At 40.2% G+C, this 22055-nt stretch overlaps 4 protein-coding genes, 2 long non-coding RNA genes and 1 pseudogene across 9 annotated transcripts; 5 read left to right on the top strand and 2 right to left on the bottom strand.

Annotated features, from left to right (window-relative positions):
• The first annotated feature begins 268 nt into the window (after positions 1 to 268).
• Positions 269 to 3997, top strand: LOC121794987 (probable receptor-like serine/threonine-protein kinase At5g57670). Its single transcript, XM_042193413.1, has 10 exons — positions 269 to 639; positions 833 to 930; positions 1194 to 1434; positions 1530 to 2210; positions 2294 to 2542; positions 2627 to 2790; positions 2896 to 2975; positions 3048 to 3195; positions 3264 to 3413; positions 3474 to 3997. Exons 1-10 carry the CDS (start codon positions 492 to 494, stop codon positions 3753 to 3755), a joined length of 2241 nt encoding a protein of 746 aa, XP_042049347.1. The 5' UTR covers positions 269 to 491; the 3' UTR covers positions 3756 to 3997.
• Positions 3998 to 4690: 693 nt separating this feature from the next.
• LOC121811040 lies at positions 4691 to 8400 on the top strand. Of its 2 annotated transcripts, XM_042211810.1 has the most exons (3): positions 4691 to 7288; positions 7414 to 8136; positions 8260 to 8400. In XM_042211810.1, exon 1 carries the CDS (start codon positions 5827 to 5829, stop codon positions 6601 to 6603), a length of 777 nt encoding a protein of 258 aa, XP_042067744.1. In that variant the 5' UTR covers positions 4691 to 5826; the 3' UTR covers positions 6604 to 7288; positions 7414 to 8136; positions 8260 to 8400. The 2 variants fall into 2 exon arrangements, with proteins under 2 accessions (XP_042067744.1, XP_042067736.1); XM_042211802.1 differs by having other exon boundaries at positions 4691 to 8136.
• LOC121811050 lies at positions 8397 to 9332 on the top strand. The gene is made up of 3 exons (XR_006052501.1): positions 8397 to 8418; positions 8496 to 8838; positions 9259 to 9332. It is a non-coding gene; the product is annotated as an uncharacterized LOC121811050 (long non-coding RNA).
• A 325-nt stretch (positions 9333 to 9657) lies between these two features.
• On the top strand, positions 9658 to 13689 carry LOC121811025. 2 transcript variants are annotated; one of them, XM_042211788.1, is made up of 8 exons: positions 9658 to 9791; positions 9872 to 9914; positions 9994 to 10097; positions 10418 to 10631; positions 11699 to 11886; positions 12248 to 12679; positions 12882 to 13357; positions 13554 to 13689. In XM_042211788.1, the coding sequence occupies exons 2-7, from the start codon at positions 9887 to 9889 to the stop codon at positions 13353 to 13355; spliced, it is 1440 nt and encodes a 479-aa protein (XP_042067722.1). In that variant the 5' UTR covers positions 9658 to 9791; positions 9872 to 9886; the 3' UTR covers positions 13356 to 13357; positions 13554 to 13689. The 2 variants fall into 2 exon arrangements, with proteins under 2 accessions (XP_042067722.1, XP_042067716.1); XM_042211782.1 differs by lacking the exon at positions 13554 to 13689 and having other exon boundaries at positions 12882 to 13492.
• On the bottom strand, positions 13456 to 16497 carry LOC121811018 (annotated as a pseudogene).
• Positions 14835 to 16042, top strand: LOC121811056. Of its 2 annotated transcripts, none has more exons than XR_006052502.1 (3): positions 14835 to 14976; positions 15062 to 15346; positions 15915 to 16042. It is a non-coding gene; the product is annotated as an uncharacterized LOC121811056 (long non-coding RNA). The 2 variants fall into 2 exon arrangements; XR_006052503.1 differs by having other exon boundaries at positions 14840 to 14976; positions 15065 to 15346.
• A 1414-nt stretch (positions 16498 to 17911) lies between the features above and the next one.
• Positions 17912 to 21165, bottom strand: LOC121794978 (probable methyltransferase PMT10). The gene is made up of 9 exons (XM_042193402.1): positions 20561 to 21165; positions 20035 to 20151; positions 19677 to 19947; positions 19341 to 19451; positions 19106 to 19265; positions 18772 to 19029; positions 18566 to 18688; positions 18408 to 18485; positions 17912 to 18334 (listed from the first exon to the last, which is right to left on the bottom strand). The coding sequence occupies exons 1-9, from the start codon at positions 21086 to 21088 to the stop codon at positions 18136 to 18138; spliced, it is 1845 nt and encodes a 614-aa protein (XP_042049336.1). The 5' UTR covers positions 21089 to 21165; the 3' UTR covers positions 17912 to 18135.
• Positions 21166 to 22055: the final 890 nt, after the last annotated feature.

Genomic DNA, 22055 nt, shown 5'->3' with positions numbered 1-22055 from the left:
GTTGGCGTGCTCAATCAAATATTAAATTTAATAAAAAAATTTCAACTCTCCATGAGATTTAGTAGCCACATTTGGATTTCATTTTTATTTAATCAATGCATCGGCTGTTGAATTGCAATTTTTATCACCATCCTTTTTAAAAAAATAAAAAAATGAATAGATTTAAATCTAAATTCTTTTTACTTACTTCAATAAAATGAGTTGAGTATTTAATTATGCAAAACACACGAAATCAATACAACTACAAGAGAGAGTTGAAGGACGAAAAGCAGAGTCGTGTACATAACCATAGAAGCAGACGACTTCCTGACATCCGACATTTGCTCAATTCTTGAAAAACATACCAAAAAACTTCTCCTAATTTCAGTTACAAACATTTAACAACCGAAAAGAACCCACCTTTTCACATATACATTAATAATACATAACTCCCTTCTCTCTCTCTCTATGAGGTTGAGAGCTTAATCACAGCTCTTTCAGACTCTACTCAGATGGTGGTTGAAGAGTGCTCCGGCGGCCGCACGGTGGTGGTTGGCGTCAAGCTCGACTCCTACAGCAGAGAGCTTCTCACGTGGGCCCTCGTTAAAGTCGCTCACGCCGGTGATCGCGTCATCGCCCTTCATGTTCTCAAGAACAACGGTGTGTGTGTGTTTCTCAACCATGTTTTTGTTTGTGGGATCATTTTTTATCGACCAATTATGTGAATTGGGAGATCATGGGCGCATAAAAATGCATTCTTGGATTTTGAAGTTCGAACAATTTGATCCCTTTTTTTGCATCCCTTTTTGTAGTTTGTGAAATTTTATTGATTTGATGAGGTGGGTTTGTGCAGAAATTGTTGATCGTGATGGAAAGTCATCCCTTCTCTCCCTGGTTAAAGCCTTTGATTCAATTCTTGAAGTTTACGAAGGATTCTGTAATTTAAAGCAGGTAAACTGTTTGTCAATATTACTTTTCTTTTCTCATTTATTGTACTTTCTGGTAAATTCTTGAAATGTTCATTATTACACTCTAATGTTAGTGATGTTTCACATAAGTTAGACAATAATTTGTCAAAAACTTTCGGCGGATCTAAGCTGCTAGCCTCAAGAATTTATTACAGTTTCATTTATGACAATCATGACTTACCTCAAGAATAAGTTTCCTTTGCTTTGTTTGAGCTAAAAGTTGGTAATCTGTTGCTAATACTGTAGGTAGATCTCAAACTAAAGATATGCAGAGGCTCATCGATTCAAAAAATCCTTGTTCGAGAAGCTAAATCTTACTATGCATCCGAGGTTATAGTAGGAACGGCTCAGACGGCTCGTTCTTCTGCATCTGTAGCTAAATACTGCGCGAAGAAACTGTCAAAGGAATGCTCTGTGTTGGCTGTTAACAATGGAAAGATTGTGTTTCACCGTGAATCCAGTTTCGCGTCTCGTGTTAGTGTCAAAGGTAGTGTTTTTTTTCTCTTTTTCATGATTGTGTACTAAAGAAAATCTATCAGACATGTTTGTTCATTCTGTTGCCTTTGATCTTGACTTGTATAGAGCTCGAACACAATCGTAGAAATGGTTTACTTACTGCTCTGCAAAGATCATTCAGCAAGAACATCAAAGTGCTCAACGAAGGTGGTGATCTTATTAAGCCAATGCTGACATGGGGAGAAGGTGGCTGTGGTAAACCAGATTCCGTTGAGCAGAAATGCTCGATTTGCACGCCAGATTCAGTGACATGGCATGAGCCGTGCAAGGGGCTAGCTGAGGAGCCTTCGAAGGATGAAGCTAAGAGGGAGAGGGATTCTTCGATGGCGATTGTTCCAGTGAAGAAGGCTGATGTCGTTGCATCTGGCACGGTCTCACTCTTGTTGAGGGGATTGTCTGAGGTGAAGCCTGGTTGGCCACTTCTTCATTGTGCCATGGTTTGTAACACGAGTTCTTCGCAGATTCAGCAAGTGAGGCAGATCTCTGTAGTTCAGTGGGCGTTGAGGCTACCGAGTAAATATTGTTTGTATATCGAGAATCTGTCTAGGAAAGACTATGACTCCCCAAATCATGAACTAGATGGAGAAATTGGTGCAATTTTTCCTGTTGGGAATGAGGCCTCGCCTGTTCCATCGAGCTCAAGGTCCTTGCCGGAGGAGCTGGAGGGCCTTCACGAGAAGTACTCCGCCACGTGCAGACTGTTCAAGTTCAGGGAGCTTGAACTAGCTACCTCCAACTTCAGAGAAGGTTTTTTTTGCTGAATTTGATTTGGATATGTTGTTATGGTTCATTTTTCGCTTGACTGTGTAGTTGTATCTGTGAAATTCTAGGGAATATGATAGGTAAAGGAGGCAGTAGTCAGGTCTATCGAGGTTGCCTTCCGGACGGGAAGGAGCTTGCCGTGAAGATCCTGAAGCCATCCGAGAATGCTTTGAAGGAGTTTGTCCTAGAAATCGAGATCATCACCGCGATACATCACAAAAACATCATCTCACTCTTTGGATTCTGTTTTGAGGACAATCAGCTTCTCTTGGTGTATGATTTCCTATCAAGAGGAAGCCTTGAAGAAAATCTTCATGGTATATTTCATATACCAAAAATGGTCTTATTTGGTTATGAATTTTGGTTTTGTTACCTAACAGAATCAACTTTTGAAAAACTAGGCGATAAAAAGGGTCCACTCTCGTTCGGGTGGAACGAGAGATACAAGGTCGCTATAGGCGTTGCTGAGGCTTTGGATTATCTCCACAGCAGAGAAGAGCAGCCTGTGATCCACAGAGATGTTAAGTCATCAAACATACTCCTATTCGAAGATTTCGAGCCTCAGGTGATAATTGATATCAGCTACATACGTATTTCATTTCATGTACTACTACTACTACTACTACTTATGTATCCATCACTCACCAATTCTATTTGATCACATTCTCAGCTTTCAGATTTTGGGCTTGCTAAATGGGCATCACCGAATTCGACTCACATAACATGCACAGACGTTGCTGGCACTTTCGGGTCAGTAACTCTTTTTTTGCTCAGCATTCTTGGATTGGAAAACAGTGTGACTCATCATGTTGTTCTGCTCAGATATTTGGCTCCTGAATATTTCATGTATGGGAAGGTAAACGAGAAGGTAGACGTCTACGCCTATGGAGTAGTTCTTCTCGAGCTTCTCTCGGGGAGGAAACCGATAAGCAGCAACTGTGAAAAAGGACAAGAGAGCCTTGTTATGTGGGTATGTATGTTTGTTTGATTTAACTTTGACAGCAAATGGAGTTAAGATTGTTCTTGCTGATGTGACAGGCGAAGCCTATTCTAACCTCGGATAAGTTCACTACGTTGCTTGATCCGAACCTAGGAAGCAACTATGATCATGATCAAGTGGAGAGGATGCTTCTAGCTGCATCTCTTTGCATCAGACGTGCACCACGAGCTCGGCCCCAAATGAGCCAAGTAAGTCATTTCTCTTGCGTTTCTCATCACATCCACTATTTGACTCACTCTTGTGGACAGGTTTTGAAGCTTCTCCAGGGCGATCCTGAGGTCGTGAAGTGGGCTAGACTGCAAGTGAACGCCTCTGAGGGGCCGGTGCACATAGAAGCTAGCAACTCCGTGGATGGGCCCGATGCAATAGACGATGAAATCATGTCACGGACGAACCTCCAATCCTATCTCAACCTTGCAATGCTCGACGTGGAGGAGGATGACTCGCTCTCCCTAAGCAGCATCGAGCATAGCGTTTCCTTGGAAGATTATCTACGGGGCAGGTGGAGTCGCTCTTCGAGCTTCGACTAGTCGTGGTGTGTGGTTGTGTGTTGGCATTTGTTAGTCATGGTGAGTGTGGGGTTGGATGAGAGGTTTATTTGTATTGTAGGTCTGTCCTCCTCCTTCCCTTAGTACAGCTGTGAGAGTGTGAAGCCATTCTTTTTTGTTTGGTTGTTTTTCAGAATAATTAGAATGATGTATTTTGGCTGTTGAAGCCTCCCATCAAAGTGTACTTATATAGTGATTACATTATAATAATGTTGTCATATTCATGGTGCTCTTCTTCAAATCAGATATGGTAGTACTCCATATGCTTACTGAAGATAAGGTGAAATAACTAATTTATATAGAATATTCAATCATGATAATTAATTTAATTTAAGTTCATTTATTTTATTAGCCTCAAACTTTCATCTTTCTTATTTTAATTTAGATTTATTAAGAGAATTTTTGTACGATTATAATCTAAACTTAATATAAACTAATATACATCAAATATAGAGTTAAAATATTTATTTTATTATTTAGCCTACCATAACATGAAAAATTATACTAAGCTACCAAACAATGCCTTAAGTTTGAATAGAAGTATACAGTAATTTATACTCCTATGTAGTACCAGCAGTAGTCTATTTTTACAATCCCTAAAGGCTAAAGCAAATCTATTTTTACATAAGATACTGAATTATTTTCTTGCCATGATCTTTAACAAGGAAATGATATCATTTCCCATAATATACCTAGATACATTTATTTGAATCGAATTTTCATACTATAACTGACGAAATAGAAAACTAAAATAATGGATAAATCCCAAAAATAAGATATTATTGGATTATTTACATGATATACGAAAAGGTTAATAATTTTAATTTTCCTCCGCCTAATTTGAATAATTCAACAAAGAAAAGAATACCCATATTTGTAGCTCACGCAAAATCCGACCAATCGCCGCCGCGCAATGGATCTCCCCCCGCCGCCCCCTCGCTTCCGCCACCATCACCACCACCACCACCACCACCACCTCAGGTATGAAAATGTCCTCCGCCCTCCCGATTTCACACCCCCAACACTATCCCCACCACCTCCCCCCACCGCCGCCTCCATCAGATACCCGTTCATTGAATATTACTCTTCCATTGAAACCCTATTTCCACCCAACCCTTCTTCCGCCCCCACCTCCGAGAGAAAACACACCCTTGCGAATTGTTCATAATTATCCCAGGAGAAATCCTGTCTACGAAAATGAAAATTGTACTCGAGGTCGTGTTGATGATATACGTGAATTGCCTGAAAATTGGAATCGAGATTTGTGTTGGGGTGCAACGGGAGTTCATAGAAAGGTTCCTGAGGCTGATAGAGGAGATCGTGATGTAATTCCTGAGAATTTTGAGTTGTATAGAAAGAGGGATGATGGCAGGATATGTGATAGTGGTCTTAGTGATTGGGGTTCTGACTTGGACAGAAGGGGGGACTATGATGAGAGGAGTTGAGATAGTGGTAGGAATGATCGGAATCGTTACTTGTACAGGGAGTGTGATTATGATGAGAGGAGATGGGATAGTCGAATGGTTATGACCGGCCGGAGTTGTGATTTGTACAGGGATCCTAGTTTTGATGATGAGATGAGACGGGACTCTAGTAGGTCCTCTGGAGTTTTGTCTCGACTGGGAAACAGGCAGCCAGAACTTTCTGAGAATGATCTAAGGTTTGGTTGGGTTTTGTCTCGACTTGGAAACAGGCCACCGGAATATGCTGAGGATGATCTGAGTTTTGGTGGAGTTTTGTCTCGATTGGGAAGCAGGAAACCAGAATTTGCTGATAATATTCCAAGTTTGGGTAGATTTAGTGGTAGGTTAGGGACTGGGGTTAGTAGGGGGGGGGGGGGGGGTTAATTTGGCCTGATAAGAAGAAGAGATTGCAGAAAAAGAATACATTACTTAGGAGTCAATTAGGAAAAATCCATAGCAGGCACGGTGGAGTTTTAAAATCTCAGCACTTTGCAAATGAGTCTGGTATATGTAGTTTCAAGGTCGAGGGAAAAGGGTCTGCGAAGATGGGGATGAGAATGGAAGTTAAGAGAGAGAGGTAGCAGAGTCCTATGGAGCTTGCGATTTCATCTAAGTCAAATGCTCTGTTGGCAAATGCTATTGAGGTGCCATCTCATTCAGCTACTGAATCAAGAGATTCTGCTGCCAACCAGGATATTGTTTCAGATTACCAATTTGTATCTCAGGAAACTTCACCAGAGCATATGGATAAAGGAGGAACAAATCAGCCTTTGCTTGGAGCTGATTCACGAATGGAAAGATATTATCATGCGATCAAAGTTGATGCTTGTAAACCCTTGGTTCCTAAGAGGAAGAGGAAAAGGAACAATTTGAACACAAAACCTGCACTGAAGAGGAAGGGGAACACTTTGAGCACAAGATCTGCATCGTCATATGTGATCCGTAGTGTTATTACTCGGTGTTCTGGCCATGCCGAGGGATTGCTAACTACTACTGAGAATGCTGACCATGTGCACCAGTTGAGAGCTGATGGGTTTGCGCAGCAGGAACATGAGAACTTTTTATCTCAAGAAAATGCTGGTTGTGGAGACAGTTTGGGTTTCAATCAGGATGTGAACATTTCCAACAAATATGTACATGATAAAGCTTCTGTATGTGATGCAGATAGGGATGCAATCAAGCCCGTTAACCTAGGCCACCGTAAAAAGCAGAAACTTTCCAGCCCAAGATCAAGTCTCTCCTCTATTTCTGAAGATGATACAATTGCAGATGGGTCCAGCAAGGCGCCAATTCTTGAGCAGCATCCCACCAGGCCATATCTGAATTGCGAGCTGAGCATAGTTGGGATACTTCATCAGCATCCATAACCATCACACAATGCCGAACCACTGATGTGCGAGGTGATGTTAGTATTAATGACTTAATGAAAATCTGGTAGAGGGAGACAGATTACTAGGGAGTGACGATCTGGGTTTAATTGCTAGTGGCATATCATGTTCTGACAGAAATGGTCCCAGTGCTTCTGATTCTGGAGATGAATCGTTAGCATCTAGCTTTGACATGCAATCTTGCATGTCTTCTCCTGAAGGGCTGCATGTTACTTGGATTCATGTATTTCGGGAAACACTAGGACATCAGCCAGCCTATCAGATACTGAAATGATTCGTCACAGTGAGAAAATCTCCAACATAAAGCATGTGTTTGCTGATCCAAAAACCAGTTCTCTTGGGAAATGTTTAGAAGCAGCTGTAAACAAATCACAATCTAATCCTGGCATTCCACAATCTCTACATAAGGATACCAGTCAAGTGGTCAAAAAACTTTATCCAGTACATGGTAAACTAACTTGGCATAAGGACCAGGCTCCTTCTGCTGTTACTAAATTTTTGCCTATGCATCATCATTTAAATTTTAGTAATACAAGGAAATTGTATTCTTCTCATACTACAAAATCAAGGACGTGGTGTCGAACTGTTGACCCTACTGCTGCAGTTACGGAACCTAATGCAACAAAAGAAGCCAGACCTTTACAGAGTTCATACATGCGGAAAGGTAATAGTCTAGTTAGGAAACATGTCCCATCAAATGACGCCTCACATGGATTGCCTGGTTCAAGTTCCTCAGTTTATCGGCTAAGTCCTTGCCCCAATACTAAAAAGAATGACCTGGCATCTCAGGTACAAGACTGGTGATGCAGATGCGTTAACTCTGAAGAGAGCAGGGCAGGTAAACACTTCAGAAACTACAATGGTACTTACCGAAAATCGTAATAGGAACTTATTAAGTTGCTCTCCTTGCAACTCGGAGGAGCCTATTCCCGTGAGTAATCCTCACAGCAATGATTGTCCTCCGAAAAGTTTATATGTCATGGAGGAGAGGATAAAGTCATCTCCAGCCCCTGAATGTCGAACTGATTCTGTCATCAACTCAGATTGCCAAAGTACAGCTGCAGAAGGGAACTCTGGGAAGAAGGTTATCTATGTCAAGAGAAGATCTTATCAATTGGTTGCGACTTCTAATTCTGATGATATATCTATATTAGGGGTGGATAATAGCCAATCACGATTATCTGAGGGTTACTACAACAATAGGGAAAACCAGCTTTTCAGAGCATCACCAGAAAATGATGTCAAAAGAGCGAATGAATACCCTACCGCGTATAGACTTGTGTCTCGCTCAATTATTCTTAAAATTTCTACCAGAAGGCAATCTGGTTTTGCCAAGAACTGCAGATCTTCAAAGTTGGCATTTGTGTGGAAATTACATGATAAATAGGCTTCAGAAAAGCATAAGAATTCTCTGGGAACTCGAAAAGTCTGGCCGCGATTATTTTTGCCTAAAGGAGCTGCTTATTGGAGAAGTCTTATATTGGGTATGAAACCGTCCCATTCCAACATCAGGTATGTGATTATCTTCTGCATCTCCTCTTTTTCATTGCTGGAACTGCAATACCGTGTCTTCTTTCTGAGCTGGTTGGAACTAAACTAATATGCATCTGTTGCATATCTCTTTCTTCATCCGAGTTGTGTAGCCAAAAACTGCTGGTGTCAAGAAAGAGAGGTGCAATTTACACTAGATCAACGCATGGATATTCTCTTAGGATGTCGAAAGTGTTAAGTGTTGGTGGCTCTAGTTTAAAGTGGTCGAAATCAATTGAAAGGAACTCGAGGAAAGCAGAGGAGGTTTGTTGAGCACAAGTACTCATCGATATTCAGCTTAAATCATGTACGTAAGTATGCTATATTTGCTTTATTAATAGGAAGCTACAAGAGCTGTTGCTGCTGCTGAGAAGAGGAAAAAGGAAGAAAAGGGTACAGTTCACATTGCTTCAAAGAGTAGAAATCATGTTTCTCGTAAGTGGGTTCCTAGTGTAAAGATGCATCCAGGTATGCCGCTCTGCAATCCTGGTGTGGCATTTAAAAAAAAAACTTCTATAGATAATTAGAGATGTACTGGATGTAAAATGCTTATTAATATTCCCCCATTGTATATAACACTTCATGTGCATTTTTGGATCACGTAAACAGGTGAACGAATATTTCGTATTGGTTCAGATCGATACAAAATGGATCCAACAAGGAGGACTCTTCAGAGGATCACAGGTGGCTTTATATGCCCTTTCATTAGCTTCTCTGTCATTTGTGCTGGCCAATTTGTCATATACTCTTCTAGATTGTGTAGATTAACCAGCCTACTCTTTCCATTTTCGCAAATATATTTGCAGTTATTTCATGAAAGCATTTATATGTATTCAATTTTTTACGAATGGGTTCTTGTTCTTCTATGTTTCATGAGCATTTTCATTATTTGAATGCTATGTATGATTTACTGTAACTTTGGAGCAACTACTCTGATCAACTGCCTCTGTAGAGTCACATATCTTTGGTTTTTTTGTTCTTTTAGCATTGAATATGAGAGCTAACCCGGTTTTTCTTGTGTTTCACAGTGATAAGATCATCACTATAGCCATTATTTGTAGAAATCTAATCACCAGATCTCAGCTCTTCTTGCATAACTTGCAGATAATGAATCATCATCATCATCATCAGCAACTCCTCAGTCAAAAAAGAATGTTGAGAGATCTTATATCCCCAGGAGATTATTGATCGGCAATGAAGAGTAAGTTCTCTTGCATGACTCTGCTTCAGGAATCTGTGCTTTTAATTGAAGAAGTCCTTCATAAGTTTACATTTTTTTAATTTTTACTAGCAATGGAGATACAGTAACAGAGACAGGCTTTTAGCACATTTTAGTGGTCATTTTGATATCTTGAATTTTGTTTTGATATGTTCGAATTGGAAATGGTAACCAGCTGGTTAGAGATCCAAAGAAACGTGTCCGTGTCCTTGCAAGCGAGAAAGTTCGCTGGAGTTTACGAACTGCCCGATTGCGATTGGCTAGAAAGAGTAAATATTGCCAGTTCTTCACTAGATTTGGAAAATGCAACAAGGATGATTGGAAGTGTCCGTACATCCATGATCCCTCTAAAATAGTAGTTTGCACGAAATTCCTGACTGGTTCATGCACCAATAGCACCTGCAAATTGACGCACAAGGTAATAAGTGATTTTTGTCTTATGGTTCTGAGTGTATGATATCTCTGTGTATTTATGCAATGACACTATTTTTGATGTAGGTTATCCCTGAGAGGATGCAAGATTGTTCATATTTTCTGAAAGGTACTCAGTGGTGCATGTTTTGGTTGTTGTTGGTCTTGGTCTAAGACAACAATCTAGTATCTCATTCTTGTTTTTACAGGGTCATGCTCCAATGATGATTGTCCTTATAGACATGTACATGTCAATCCTGATTCAAGTGTTTGTGAAAATTTCCTCAGAGGCTACTGTGCTGATGGCAATGAGGTATTGCTTGTCTTCGCTTCTATGTACTCAAGTTTTTAATGATATCGATTTCTTTTGTGTTTTGCTATTATACAAGAGGTGTTCTTTTCAGAAAACACGATTATGACAACCTTAGCTTATTGCATTAGTTTCAACTTTCAAATATAGCTTCTCTTCTATCCCGTTTGTCTCCTTGTTGCGTTTTGTCTGTTAAAAAGTTCATCCTCAAAGCTAGAGAGCTGGATCTTGAAGTACAGCAAAAGCCACCACCGTATTCCATTCAAGGCACACGATATTTTAAGATGCAACACACGCTAGTGATCATGTTTCTGAACTTGCAGTGCCGGAAGAAACACACCTACGTCTGCCCTGCTTCTGAAGCAACTGGAGTGTGTCCTCAAGCATCGACGTGCAGTCTGCACCATCCAAAAAAGAAAGAAATGAAACCAACTATCGAGCAAAAGGTTGTAAGAGGCCGCTACTTTGATGGCGGACTAGTAGGAGTTAATGACTGGAGCTCAGCATCAGCAGCAGTAGAGAAGCTCTCCTCAAAAGGTAAGGATGACATAGTTGTGCATGAAGGACAATTCCCGGATTATATTAGCTTAGAAGTCAGCGATAGTGAACTAACTATGTGATGCTCTACAACACCGATACGTCACCCTGTTGCCGTATCGCGTATCGGATACGTATCCGATACTGATACGCGACGGATACACCGACGATACGTATCCTGGGCGTATCCGCGAGTATTAGCTTAGAAGTCAGCGATAGTGAACTAACTATGTGATGCTCTACAACACCGATACGTCACCCTGTTGCCGTATCGCGTATCGGATACGTATCCGATACTGATACGCGACGGATACACCGACGATACGTATCCTGGGCGTATCCGCGAGGTGGGCCGTATTGGGCCGGGAAACCTCAGATTCGATACGTATCTTCGGTGGATACGGCCCAGTTTAAAGCCCATCTAAAGGAGCCCTGTTGAAAGGAGTATATAAGCAGCGGCTAATGTGTTGCCCTACCCCAGCTCGTCCCCACGCCCGACTCGCGCCTGCGCCGCCACTGCGACGACGACGACGACCCACGCCCGCGCGGCTGCAGCAAGGTTCTTGACATCGTTCTCTCCCTTCCCCTGTTAGAGCTTTCAATTTCAGCAGTATGGCATCTCCAAATCTGAGTGTAATAGACCTTTAATGTCTCTATGTTGAATTAGAATATCAATTTTGTAATTTATTATGCACTATTATTATTTATTAAAAAAAATAGTTAAAACGTATCCGCGTATTGGGTTGTTTGGGAAAGAGCCGTACCCGCGTATCCGTATCCTTCGGATACGGATACACGTATCCGTATCGGTGCCGCATAGATGTGATGATCATGGTGTCGAATCGATATAGCGTGTCGTACTTATATATATTCGTCTCCAGCCATGGGCAGCCGGGAGACGAACAACATAGTTGTAGAGGTGCAGGCTATGTTCATGGTATGTAATCTATACTAGTAGATTTGACGGTTTGTAGTCAGAGTTTAAAGGTTTAGGTATAGGATTTTGTAAGAACAATTTATGAAATGAAATTTGAAATTTATTTTTGAAGTTGCTTGTGATATTCAAGAAAACAATTATCCATTCTCAAACAACAAAATGAGGACACAAGTTCGAGAGATAGAGAGAGAAGAACAGAAGCATCAGAGGATTAAACATTGCTGCTGCCACCTCAGTTTCCAGGCTTTCAGCCTAACAACCAAAAGTAGAACAAGAGACGACGAAGGCGGACAAATGAGACGAGGAAGCAGCCGGGAGGTATATATATAGTCCAATTTTGCTATTGTGTTGTGATCATCAAAATTAATCTACTTAGGAGCGTTCGGTTTGCAAGATTGTATTCGAGATTAAATTTATAATGCGATTGATTCATGAGATTCAACCCTACATCTCAATTCTAGATGGATAATCATGGATAATTAGTCATAGGAATCCCCATTACTAAAATAATCTCATAATCAATCCTAAATTTTATCTTAATATTATTTTATCTTGGAAACCAAACCCCATTATATAGACTATTAATCATGCGAGTCACATTAAATAATATTAATAATACATTATTTTTTGGAGGAGGAGAGTGTATAAGGAACTACTGAAGTTTAATTTCACAATATAGATAAAAAAAACGCACTCAATGAGGCGGAGCCACCAGCGGAGGCGGCGGTTCTCCTCCGATTCCGACGCGGATTCTGAAGAGGAAGAGGACGAAGAAGAAGACGCCGACGACGCGTCTTCCTCGGCGGCGGCACGGCGGCGGTTGAGGATGATGAAGTGCCTGTCGTGCAAGGAGGACTACGGCGATCGCAGCGCCGGCACGTGCCGTGAGTGCTACGAGGAGGCCGGCGAGACGGAGGAGGAACACAAGCTAGAGATCGAGGAACTCAAGTCCAAGGTCAATTTCCTCCTTCTCCTCTGTTCCACCTCCCACTCCGCAGCTAGGGCCAACACCCCCTGCTTCTCCGACGTCGTTTTGGTCGCCTGTGGGTCGCCGGATTCCCCCGATATGCTCTGCAACTCCCCCTCCATCCCCGCCCATCGCGCTGTTTTGGTACATTACACTTCTGCTTCCCAGTCTCTCCTATAGTTATAATTCTATATTAGCTAAATTTTTTAAATCCACTATCTCGATCAAATTACACGCAAACAAGTGTAGTTTTTAGCATTTTTATCGATCAATCCGTGATGCTACAGCAATTCATTGTTCAATTGTTTGGTAGCTGCTTATTCCTAGTATGTGGATTGCTACACAGGCGAGTCGATCGCCGGTATTTAGGGCAATGCTGGAAAACGAGATGGAGGAGAGGCTGAGCGGGACAATCAAGATGAATGACGTCTCATACGATGCGCTCCGAGCATTCGTGAACTATCTCTACACCGCAGAAGCTTGCCTTGACGAGAACATGGCCTGCGATCTCTTGATTTTGGCTGAGAAATACCAAGTGAAGCACCTCAAGACCTACTGCGAGAAATATCTCATGTCCAGACTCAACTGGGAGAATTCCCTCCCTTACTACGCCTTCGCCCACCAGCACTGCGCCAAGACCCTGCTAGACTCTGCCCTCTCCCTCGTCCTTGACCATATGGACAAGGTCACCAAGCGGGACGAGTATGCTGAGCTGGTCGACAAGGACCCCCGTGTTGTCGTTGACATCTACGAAGCCTATCTCTCCAAGCAGATCAACACTGCTGCCACCAAAGATTCAACACCCAATGCCCCTTCGTAGCTGTGAGTTGCTCTATTGCACTTTGCTTTGGGATCAATTGCAAGAAACATTCCATTGAACATGCTGGGTGTATTTGTGTGCGACAAAACTTACAGTTAGATACAAATGATAATGGCATTATCTATTATGCATATTCCCTTGCCTAAAAAATTGTGTGTTTTATCTTACAACCGCTTCTCACAAGCTAAAAGCTTCCAGTTTGAATGAGGCCCCTCTCCGGAGTCGAACATGAAGGGCACCCATCCTACTGCCTTTGCGATTTCTTCGAGTTGTTCGATCACAGCAGTGGTGTCGCGTATGTAAACGCGCCCGCCTGGTCTGAGGATCCGGTCCATCTCCAGCACTATTTTGGTTATGTTACATCTGGGAGAAGAGACATGATCATTATGTTTTACTGAGAGCTGTATATGAATTTAAGTCTGAAAATTTCTTACCTCCTCTGTTCTACAGAGAAGAGGCCTACTGCATTCAGCAGATCGTATGTTCTTGGATATGTGGCGAACGGCTCACACCAGTCATGCATTACGCCTATTAAACCACGGTCGTATATCAAAGGCAGCGTATTGGGACCGCTAACTGGGACGACATTCATGACCCAGCTGCTGAACTGGAAATCCACCAAAGCTGCTGCTGCATATCTATATTGCATGACAATGCCGTTCATCATAGTTGAAATGGAACCCTAGTTCTTGAAATGAAGAGAGACAGAGAGAGATGATTACCCTCTATATCCAGCTTTCATGTCCATGACATTCCGCAGATTCATCTGATTGAGGTGAAAAGCACCAACATATCCTCTTACGATTTCATTCGTATATTTTGAATCTGCTTTGTAGAGTTCCTTCCTAGATTTCTCAGCATCCATTTGTATGGTGAATAGCCTGTCTGGTGGGCTGTGGAGGCGGGCAGGCCAGTCAGAAGTATTAGTTCCATCGCCATTTTCAGGCAAGCGCGTGATGCAAGCCTTCACCTCCGTGTACCTGAAACCTAAACACGTTACCTCAATCTTACATAACTCAAACTAGGAGATGTATCTCAGAAAAATCTGCTACCATATATCTTCTGGATCGTCGTCAGTGTTGCATAGCGATGGCTGTGCATTAGGATCTCGATTGAGATAGCAACTATTGTTTAGAGGCTTCTGCCAAATGGCGATATATTCTTCCTTATTGACTAGTTCCCAACAAATGATTCTGGTGAGATCCTCCATTGCTGTGAAAACACAAGATTATCATTCTAACATTGGAAAACAGTAAATGAAACAAGTGGTTGAGAAATTAATAGCCAAGATTGGCTACCTCTCCACTGCCCCCAAGGTCGTTCTCGGACTAGTAAACGGGCTCCGCTTCCCGCATGAAGTGTCCTCCCCCTCTAAGTAGGCGATTCACCTCAAGTAGCAAAATCCCACCTTAATCAGACAAAAAAACATCAGATTCTGATCAGAAGTCAGAACAAACAACACCTAATTCAGTTTCACTCTTTTGCTGTAATCTCACACCAAGATTTTGTTGAAGCATACCATCAACAGTCCAATTAACTCCACACCTAGAGCAATGAACCAGGTCGAATGCTTGGCTTGGGTAAGGCAACCGGCGCCTTCCAAATGCAGCTATCATGGCAGGTATGCCTCTCTCTAATGCAAGTTCGATCTGGTTATGATGAACTTCTCTTGGAGCTATTGACAGAGTTGTCACGTTCCGTTCCAGTAGGTAGGCCGCAAAACTCGCAAGTCCAGAGCAGATATCCAAAGCAACTCGTGTATGATGGCCAAATGCAATCTCGGGAACCATCTATATCACATGCTTCAGAGATCAATCTAAAGCAAACAGAACTTAAACCTAAAGGGGAATGAAGACAGAAGCAAACCTTGGATATCTGATCCAAGTATTTATTCGTGCCACTGATAAATTGAGGCCCATCTCCTGGAATTGCATGCTTATCATCTTTTCTTAGCACTGCATCTTTGTTCGCCCTATCCACAAGCGTATGAGGTATGTTGTCGAACCCGACCTGCACTAACGTTATCATATATATGCAGTTATCTTCAGTTTGTAGAACACCAACCCTCCAAATTAGGATCAAAATCTGCCTTCCACCTCAACGCTCACTAGCTACTACTGCTACAAACTAGTTATTCAACAAGAATCTCACAAATTCTGTACTAATGATTTCTTTAAGAATTCGTTCTATGTTGTGATCCTACTCACCCAGAAATTTCTGCCTATTAATTTATGCCATTAAGAGCCTAATCTAATCTACATAGAACTCAAAACACATTTTTCCTCATCACAATGAGATCAAATCTAAGAAACCAACAACTTTGGAACAAAAAAAAATCAAGAAAGTTGTACCTCATCCCTGCTTTTCGGCCATGGAATATGAAGCTTGTACCCTTTAGGCCACGGCACCAAACAATCCAATCCTTCCCCTTCTCAGACAAATTTTTAAGTTGGAAATCACTATCCACATCGTCCAAACCAGGAACATAATCACTCATATTCATCTCACAAATGCTAAATTTCTCAACTCTAACCACTTTTCTCTCTCCCCTCTCATCAGTGCTGTTGGCAACCACCACTATGCTCTCTATCAGCCCTTCATCGAATTCCCCAACTACGAAATCCTCCGTCATCATTCCCAGCTCATTTATGATCCCTGTTCTCTCCAGCACCGGCCTCCCCGCCGCCTCCACAGGAGGAGATGGCGCTAAAGGGGTGGTTTCAGCAGCTGGAGTGGTGTTGGAGAAAGAGAGCTGTTGATTCTGTGGTGTGGGAATGGTGTATGCAAAGAAGCATTTGAATACAACGAAGAGAGAGAAGGATAGGAGTGAGAAAGATACGATCTTTGTGGTTGAGAGGTTGGTGGAGTGGGGTGATGATGAGCTTGTGCAAGTGTTCATGGGCTTCATTTTTGAGTGTGGTTGATGCAGAAAAATGGCAGAATGAGATTTTGGGATTCACGTCACGTAGCCGAAAAGCGATGATAATTGATATGCAAGTTATTTATGTTATGCACACTTATTTATGTTAATACTTTAATTTAGTTTGACTCTATATTGGTGTAATATTAGATCGAATCCAAAGAAATAATAGTAACTATTGAAATGATACAATATTACGGAGTAGGGCTGTCAAAATGGATATCGGGAATTGGATGCCCGATATCCGAACCTGAAATATCTGGTAATTGGATACCCAATACCTGTTTTTTCGGGTTTCGGGATCGGGTTCGAGTATAGGATTTTTGGAATATTGGGTATCGGGTAACCCGATATCCGATCGGGTATACCCAAATTACCCATATTATCCGATTTTTTAATTTATTTTTAAAATTTAATAAATTATGTATCTATTTTATTATTTAGAAAATCAAATGTACTCTCGAAATCCTTGACTCTCAAGTCACATTTAGGGTTAAGGTATGAATATTGATGTTTATTATAGATGAATGATATGAATTTTTTATTTCTAATAATTTGTAGTAGTAGTTTTTTTTTATCTTAAACTCGAACTACTTCAAGTTTGTATCAAATTTAAACAAGTTTGTATTTCTAAAATTTTGTAGTTACTTTTCTTAAAAAAATAATTAAACAAAATATAAAAAATATCCACAATTGGATCTGGATATCCAATTTTTCGGGACTAGATACCCGAGTCGGGTATCTGGGTACCCGAAATCATTTTTGGATATCCGGGTATTAGATTTTGGGAAATTCGGGATCGGGTACCTAAAATTTTTGGATCGGATATCCGTGGGTACTCGATTTGATAGGCCTATTACGGAGTACTACTTATTATTCTCTTATTGACATTGGACAATTATGGGAAGTGGGAACGGCAAAAGTCACAAGCATTGTATTACTCCTAATTTTTATACTTCATCCATACTCTAAGGTGCCATTCGTTTGCCATGATTAATTATAATGTAATAATCTATTTAGAATTAAGTTGTGAAATGAGAGAGGTGATTATGACTAATTATCATGTGATAATCTATTTAGGATTAAGTTGTAAGATTATCTCATGAATACATATTTAATCCCGAGATATAATCTTACAAACCGAATAACTTCTTACAAATAACAATTTTGGGGACCATGTATTTAACTCGAAATTGATAATGTATAAAAAAGAAAATGTTAGTGTAATGCGACAGAAAAGTTTTTAAAAATCGAGAATGGTCAAAAATTAAGAAAAGTAAAAGTAAAATATTTAATTTTGTCTCTTTATTATAGCATATTAGTAATGGATAATTGCAAGAGATATCTAATGTTTCAATTTTAATATATAAATGTCCTGTCAACAATTTTCTACATAAAATCCCCCCCACCCCCCAAAAAATACACTTGAAAGCTTGAAAGCGATTGAATTAATGTAGAGATAATTTGGTAACTATGATAAAGTCGATATATTTTTATTAAAATGCTAAAACTAAGTAATTTGTTTTTAAAATAGTGAAATAAAGTAGCAAGAGGACTGATGGGTGAAAAATAACTACAAATACACATGATTTCGTCAATGTACCACCAAAAAAGCAGAGGTTTTGCAAATCATGGATTTGATGGAATACTAAATATTTCTACTCCATATCTTAACACAAGAGAGTGATAGTAGGTACAACAACATTGAAGCATCTCACGAAATCCAAGTATATATGTGATGATCTTCTTAAAACAGATGATACAAAACAAAACCATTTGTGTGATTCTCTCATCTGCCACTCCTCCAAGACTAACTCATATTCATAGCATGTAGCTTCATGAACCATGTATACGAGTGTCTTACATTCGTTTCGTGCAGATCAAGAGCTTCCAATCCGAATAAGGACCCTCTTCTGTGTCGAACATGTGAGCAATCCATCCCATCGTCTCTGCAATCTCTCGAAGCTCATAGATCACAGCAGTCGTGTCGCGTATGTAAGCACGGCCATCTGGCCTCAGGATTCGATCCATCTCCAACATAATATTTCTCACATTACACCTGCACATACAATAATAGCATCATAATTCTTGGTATAGTTACTAACACTTACACATAAAGAAATAAAGTGTACCTTTTCTGTTCAACAGAGAAAAGCCCTGCAGCATTGAGCAGATCATATGTTCGAGGGTAAGTGTCGAACGGCTCACACCTAACCACACGTAACATATGCAAATGTCACATATAATGAAATACGAGATGAGATAGTAATATTCATTCACTGGTGCGTACCAATCATGCATCACTCCTATAAGGCCGCGGTCGTATATCACAGGCAGTGTGTTTGGACCACTCAACGGAACAACATTCATAACCCAACTATTAGCCCGGGATTCAAGCAAAGCTGCTGCAAACCTACACATTTTTCAAACCAAAGAAATGCCTCAAACCAAACAGAACATATGAAAAATGGTTTAAGATGGTTGATTTATCTTTACCCTCCATATCCAGCTCTCATGTCCATCACATTGCGTATCTTCGCCTCGTTTATCTTGAAAACAGAAACATATCCATCCACAATAGCGTTGCAATATACGGAATCTGCCCTATACAGCTGCCTCCTAGACACATCAGAATCTGTTTTTATGCTCAAGAGCCGTCCCGGTACACTATGGAGGCGCGCAGGCCAGTCAGTAAGATTAGCCCCGTTGCCATCCTCAGGTAGACGCGCTATGCATTTCTTCACCTTCACACGCCTGCAGAAAAAACCAAATCTTGCTAGTCTTTCTTCAATACAAAGAGGTGTGACAGGGCTAAGCAAATTGTAAATACCATAAATCATCTGGATTGTCATCTTGGTCACAAAGCGAAGGTCGTATGTCTGGATCACGGCAGAGATAGCAGCTGTTGTTTAGAGGCTTCTGCCAAACAGCAATGTAGCCCTCCTTAGATACTAGTTCCCAGCAAAGATTTCTAGAAAGATCCTCCATTTCTGTCGAAAGAGATAAGGTAAAAGGTCTGTGAATGGATCCATAATGAAGTAAAATAGAAGGTATGTTGAGCTAACCTCTCCATTGCTCTCCCAACTCTCCTTCGTACTTATAAACCGCGTCTGCCTCCCAAACGAAGTATCCTCCGCCTCTAAGAAACCGGTTTGCCTCAATAAGCAAAATCCCATCTTCAAAACAAGAAAATTTTACTCAGATTTTGAATCAATGGATCAAGACTCTAAAAACACAGAATTTAGCAGATTGATGATGTTGAACATAACTAAAACTCTGTTTTTCTTGCATTGATCCCTTTTCAGTTTAGGGTTAGACCAATTTTCTTCCTCAAACGATATCAAGATTCTTGCTTTTATCCAATTTTCTTTCTCATACTAAGCTTCATGAAAGATGCATACCATTAAGAGTCCAGTTGATTCCACATCTAGAGCAACGGATCAAATCGAATGCTTGGCTTGGGAAAGGAAAACGATAGGTTGCAAAGGCAGCCATCATAGCTGGTACACCCCTTTCGAGGGCAAGTTGAACATGCTTCGCCTGATCTTTCCCAGCTACTGAAAGAGTTGTCACATTTCTCTCCATCAAGTAAGCACCAAAATCTGCAATGCTCGAACCAATAACGTCTAGAGCAACTCGTGTCCGTTGGCCAAAGGCAATCTCAGGAACCATCTAAGTTCATTCATTCCATAAAATCAAGCCCAAGTAAAAACAAAAACAACATTATAAATCCAAAATATGATGAATTAAACCCTCCACCTGTTCCAAGTTTTGATCTGATTTAGACCCAACTTCTGAAGAAAACACAAGTTTATCATTTTTTTTCGACACCCCTTCATTATCTTTGGCCTTATAGCGTAAATTTTCAAACCACACCTGCATTTCATTTCAACATCTTAAATTAGTATACTTTGATCAGAACTTGTCATAAATCAATATATCACTCTTCATCTCTAGGTTCTAAATAATCATTCCACACATTTGAAATCAATTTGTTGAAAATTGCATACTAAAAAATCTCAAATATTTTACTGTACATAATCAAGAACTCTGATCAAAATCATATTTTGATTAGAACTTGCCATAAACCAATCAATCTTCATCTCTAGATTCCAATCATTCTTCACATTTGAAATCAATTTTTAAATAATCTCAAACATTTTAGTGAATATAATCAACAATTTAGGCTACTGCCCTCCAATCCTTGCTAAGATCAGTAGCTATCCAATAAATCAAAACAATAAAACGCCATAAAAGTAAACTGAAAAAATCAAGAAAGTTGTACCTCATCCATGCTCCTTGGCCATGGCACTGGAGGCTTGTACCCTTTAGGCCTTGGCACCAAACAGTCAAATCCTTTAGAAACAGCTCCCACATTCTCCAAAAAAGGAACATAATCACTCATATTCATATCACAAACTCTAAGTTTATTCACCTCTCCCTCATCATTCTCTCCCTTAACCTTCTCACTAATATCACCAACCTTGGCATTCTCCACTAATAACCCCTCATCAAATTCCCCAATCATGAAATTAGAGGTCATGATTCCCAACTCATTTATGATCCCTGTGCTCTCAACCAGCGGCCTCTGCGGCCGGGATGGGGAGGGGGCCGGAGGCAGAGAGGTGTCTGTGGAGGTGGAGTTGAAGAAGTAAAGGTGCTCATGTTGTGTGTATGATGAGAAATGTTTGAAGAGGAAGAAGAGAGAGAAGCAGAGGAGGGAGAGGAAAGCTACAGTCTTTATGATTGCTTGGGTGGTGATGGTGTGGGATGATGATGATGATGATGATGAGCTTGTGCACTTGCCTTTCATTGTGTGTTTTGTGTGTGTGTGTGGGAAAGAACTCAGAGAAGTGAGAATGGGATTCACATTCTTAGAGGTATGGAAAATTCAAGATTCACTAACCAACTTAGTAACCATGCATCACTAAATATCAGTGTTTTAAAAACCGGATCGGACCGGCCGGTTCGACCGGTTCAACCGCGAATAGGCAGGCAGCCCGGTCCGGTTCACCCCTAAAAACCACTAGCACATTGAATCGCTTGGAACCGACCGTGAACCGGAAACCGATTTTTCACTTTTTCAAAATATTTTTTTGAGATTTGTTGTTGCTGAGACTTGACCACATGACCTCATCCCTAAATACCTACTCATTTACCACTCTACCACATGGTCATTTTGAAATATTATGAACATTAATTATCCTTATACATTAAATCTGAAATTCTTTTTCCACCGAAACTAATAATTCATTTTAATTTTATATTCTTTTAAGAAATTGTTAATTATAATATATTTCTTATATTTTAATTATACTTTTACAATCACTAATATTTTACAATATAGGAGTTTATAATTATACATAGAGTTTAATACTAGTTTTTAATATTGTGTATTATAATTTATTATTGTATTTAAACTTAACGTCATTAAATATTCTAATATACTAGTACAAGACTTGTTTTCTATAATAATACTATTAAATGTATAATACTATAATATTTATTGATAAAACATTTAATTAAATTTTATTATGTACTACTAAATAAATAAATATATATAAACAGTATTCCGGTTCAACCAATAGTTCGACCAGTGAACCGGTTGAACCAGTGAACCAGTAACGACGCCGGTTCACTTGCCGGTCCGATTTTTAAAACATTGCTAAATATTGATCCTTTTATAATTACTAAAAAACTTTAGATTATTCAGACATAGGAGAGAAAGAAGAGATAAAAAAATGTACATGAGTTGGGATTTGAACAAATTTTATTTAATA

This window comes from Salvia splendens, chromosome 1 (assembly GCF_004379255.2).
Source record: "Salvia splendens isolate huo1 chromosome 1, SspV2, whole genome shotgun sequence".
NCBI classification, from domain to species: Eukaryota; Viridiplantae; Streptophyta; class Magnoliopsida; order Lamiales; family Lamiaceae; genus Salvia; species Salvia splendens.
This window is presented reverse-complemented; position numbering and strand designations above follow the sequence as displayed.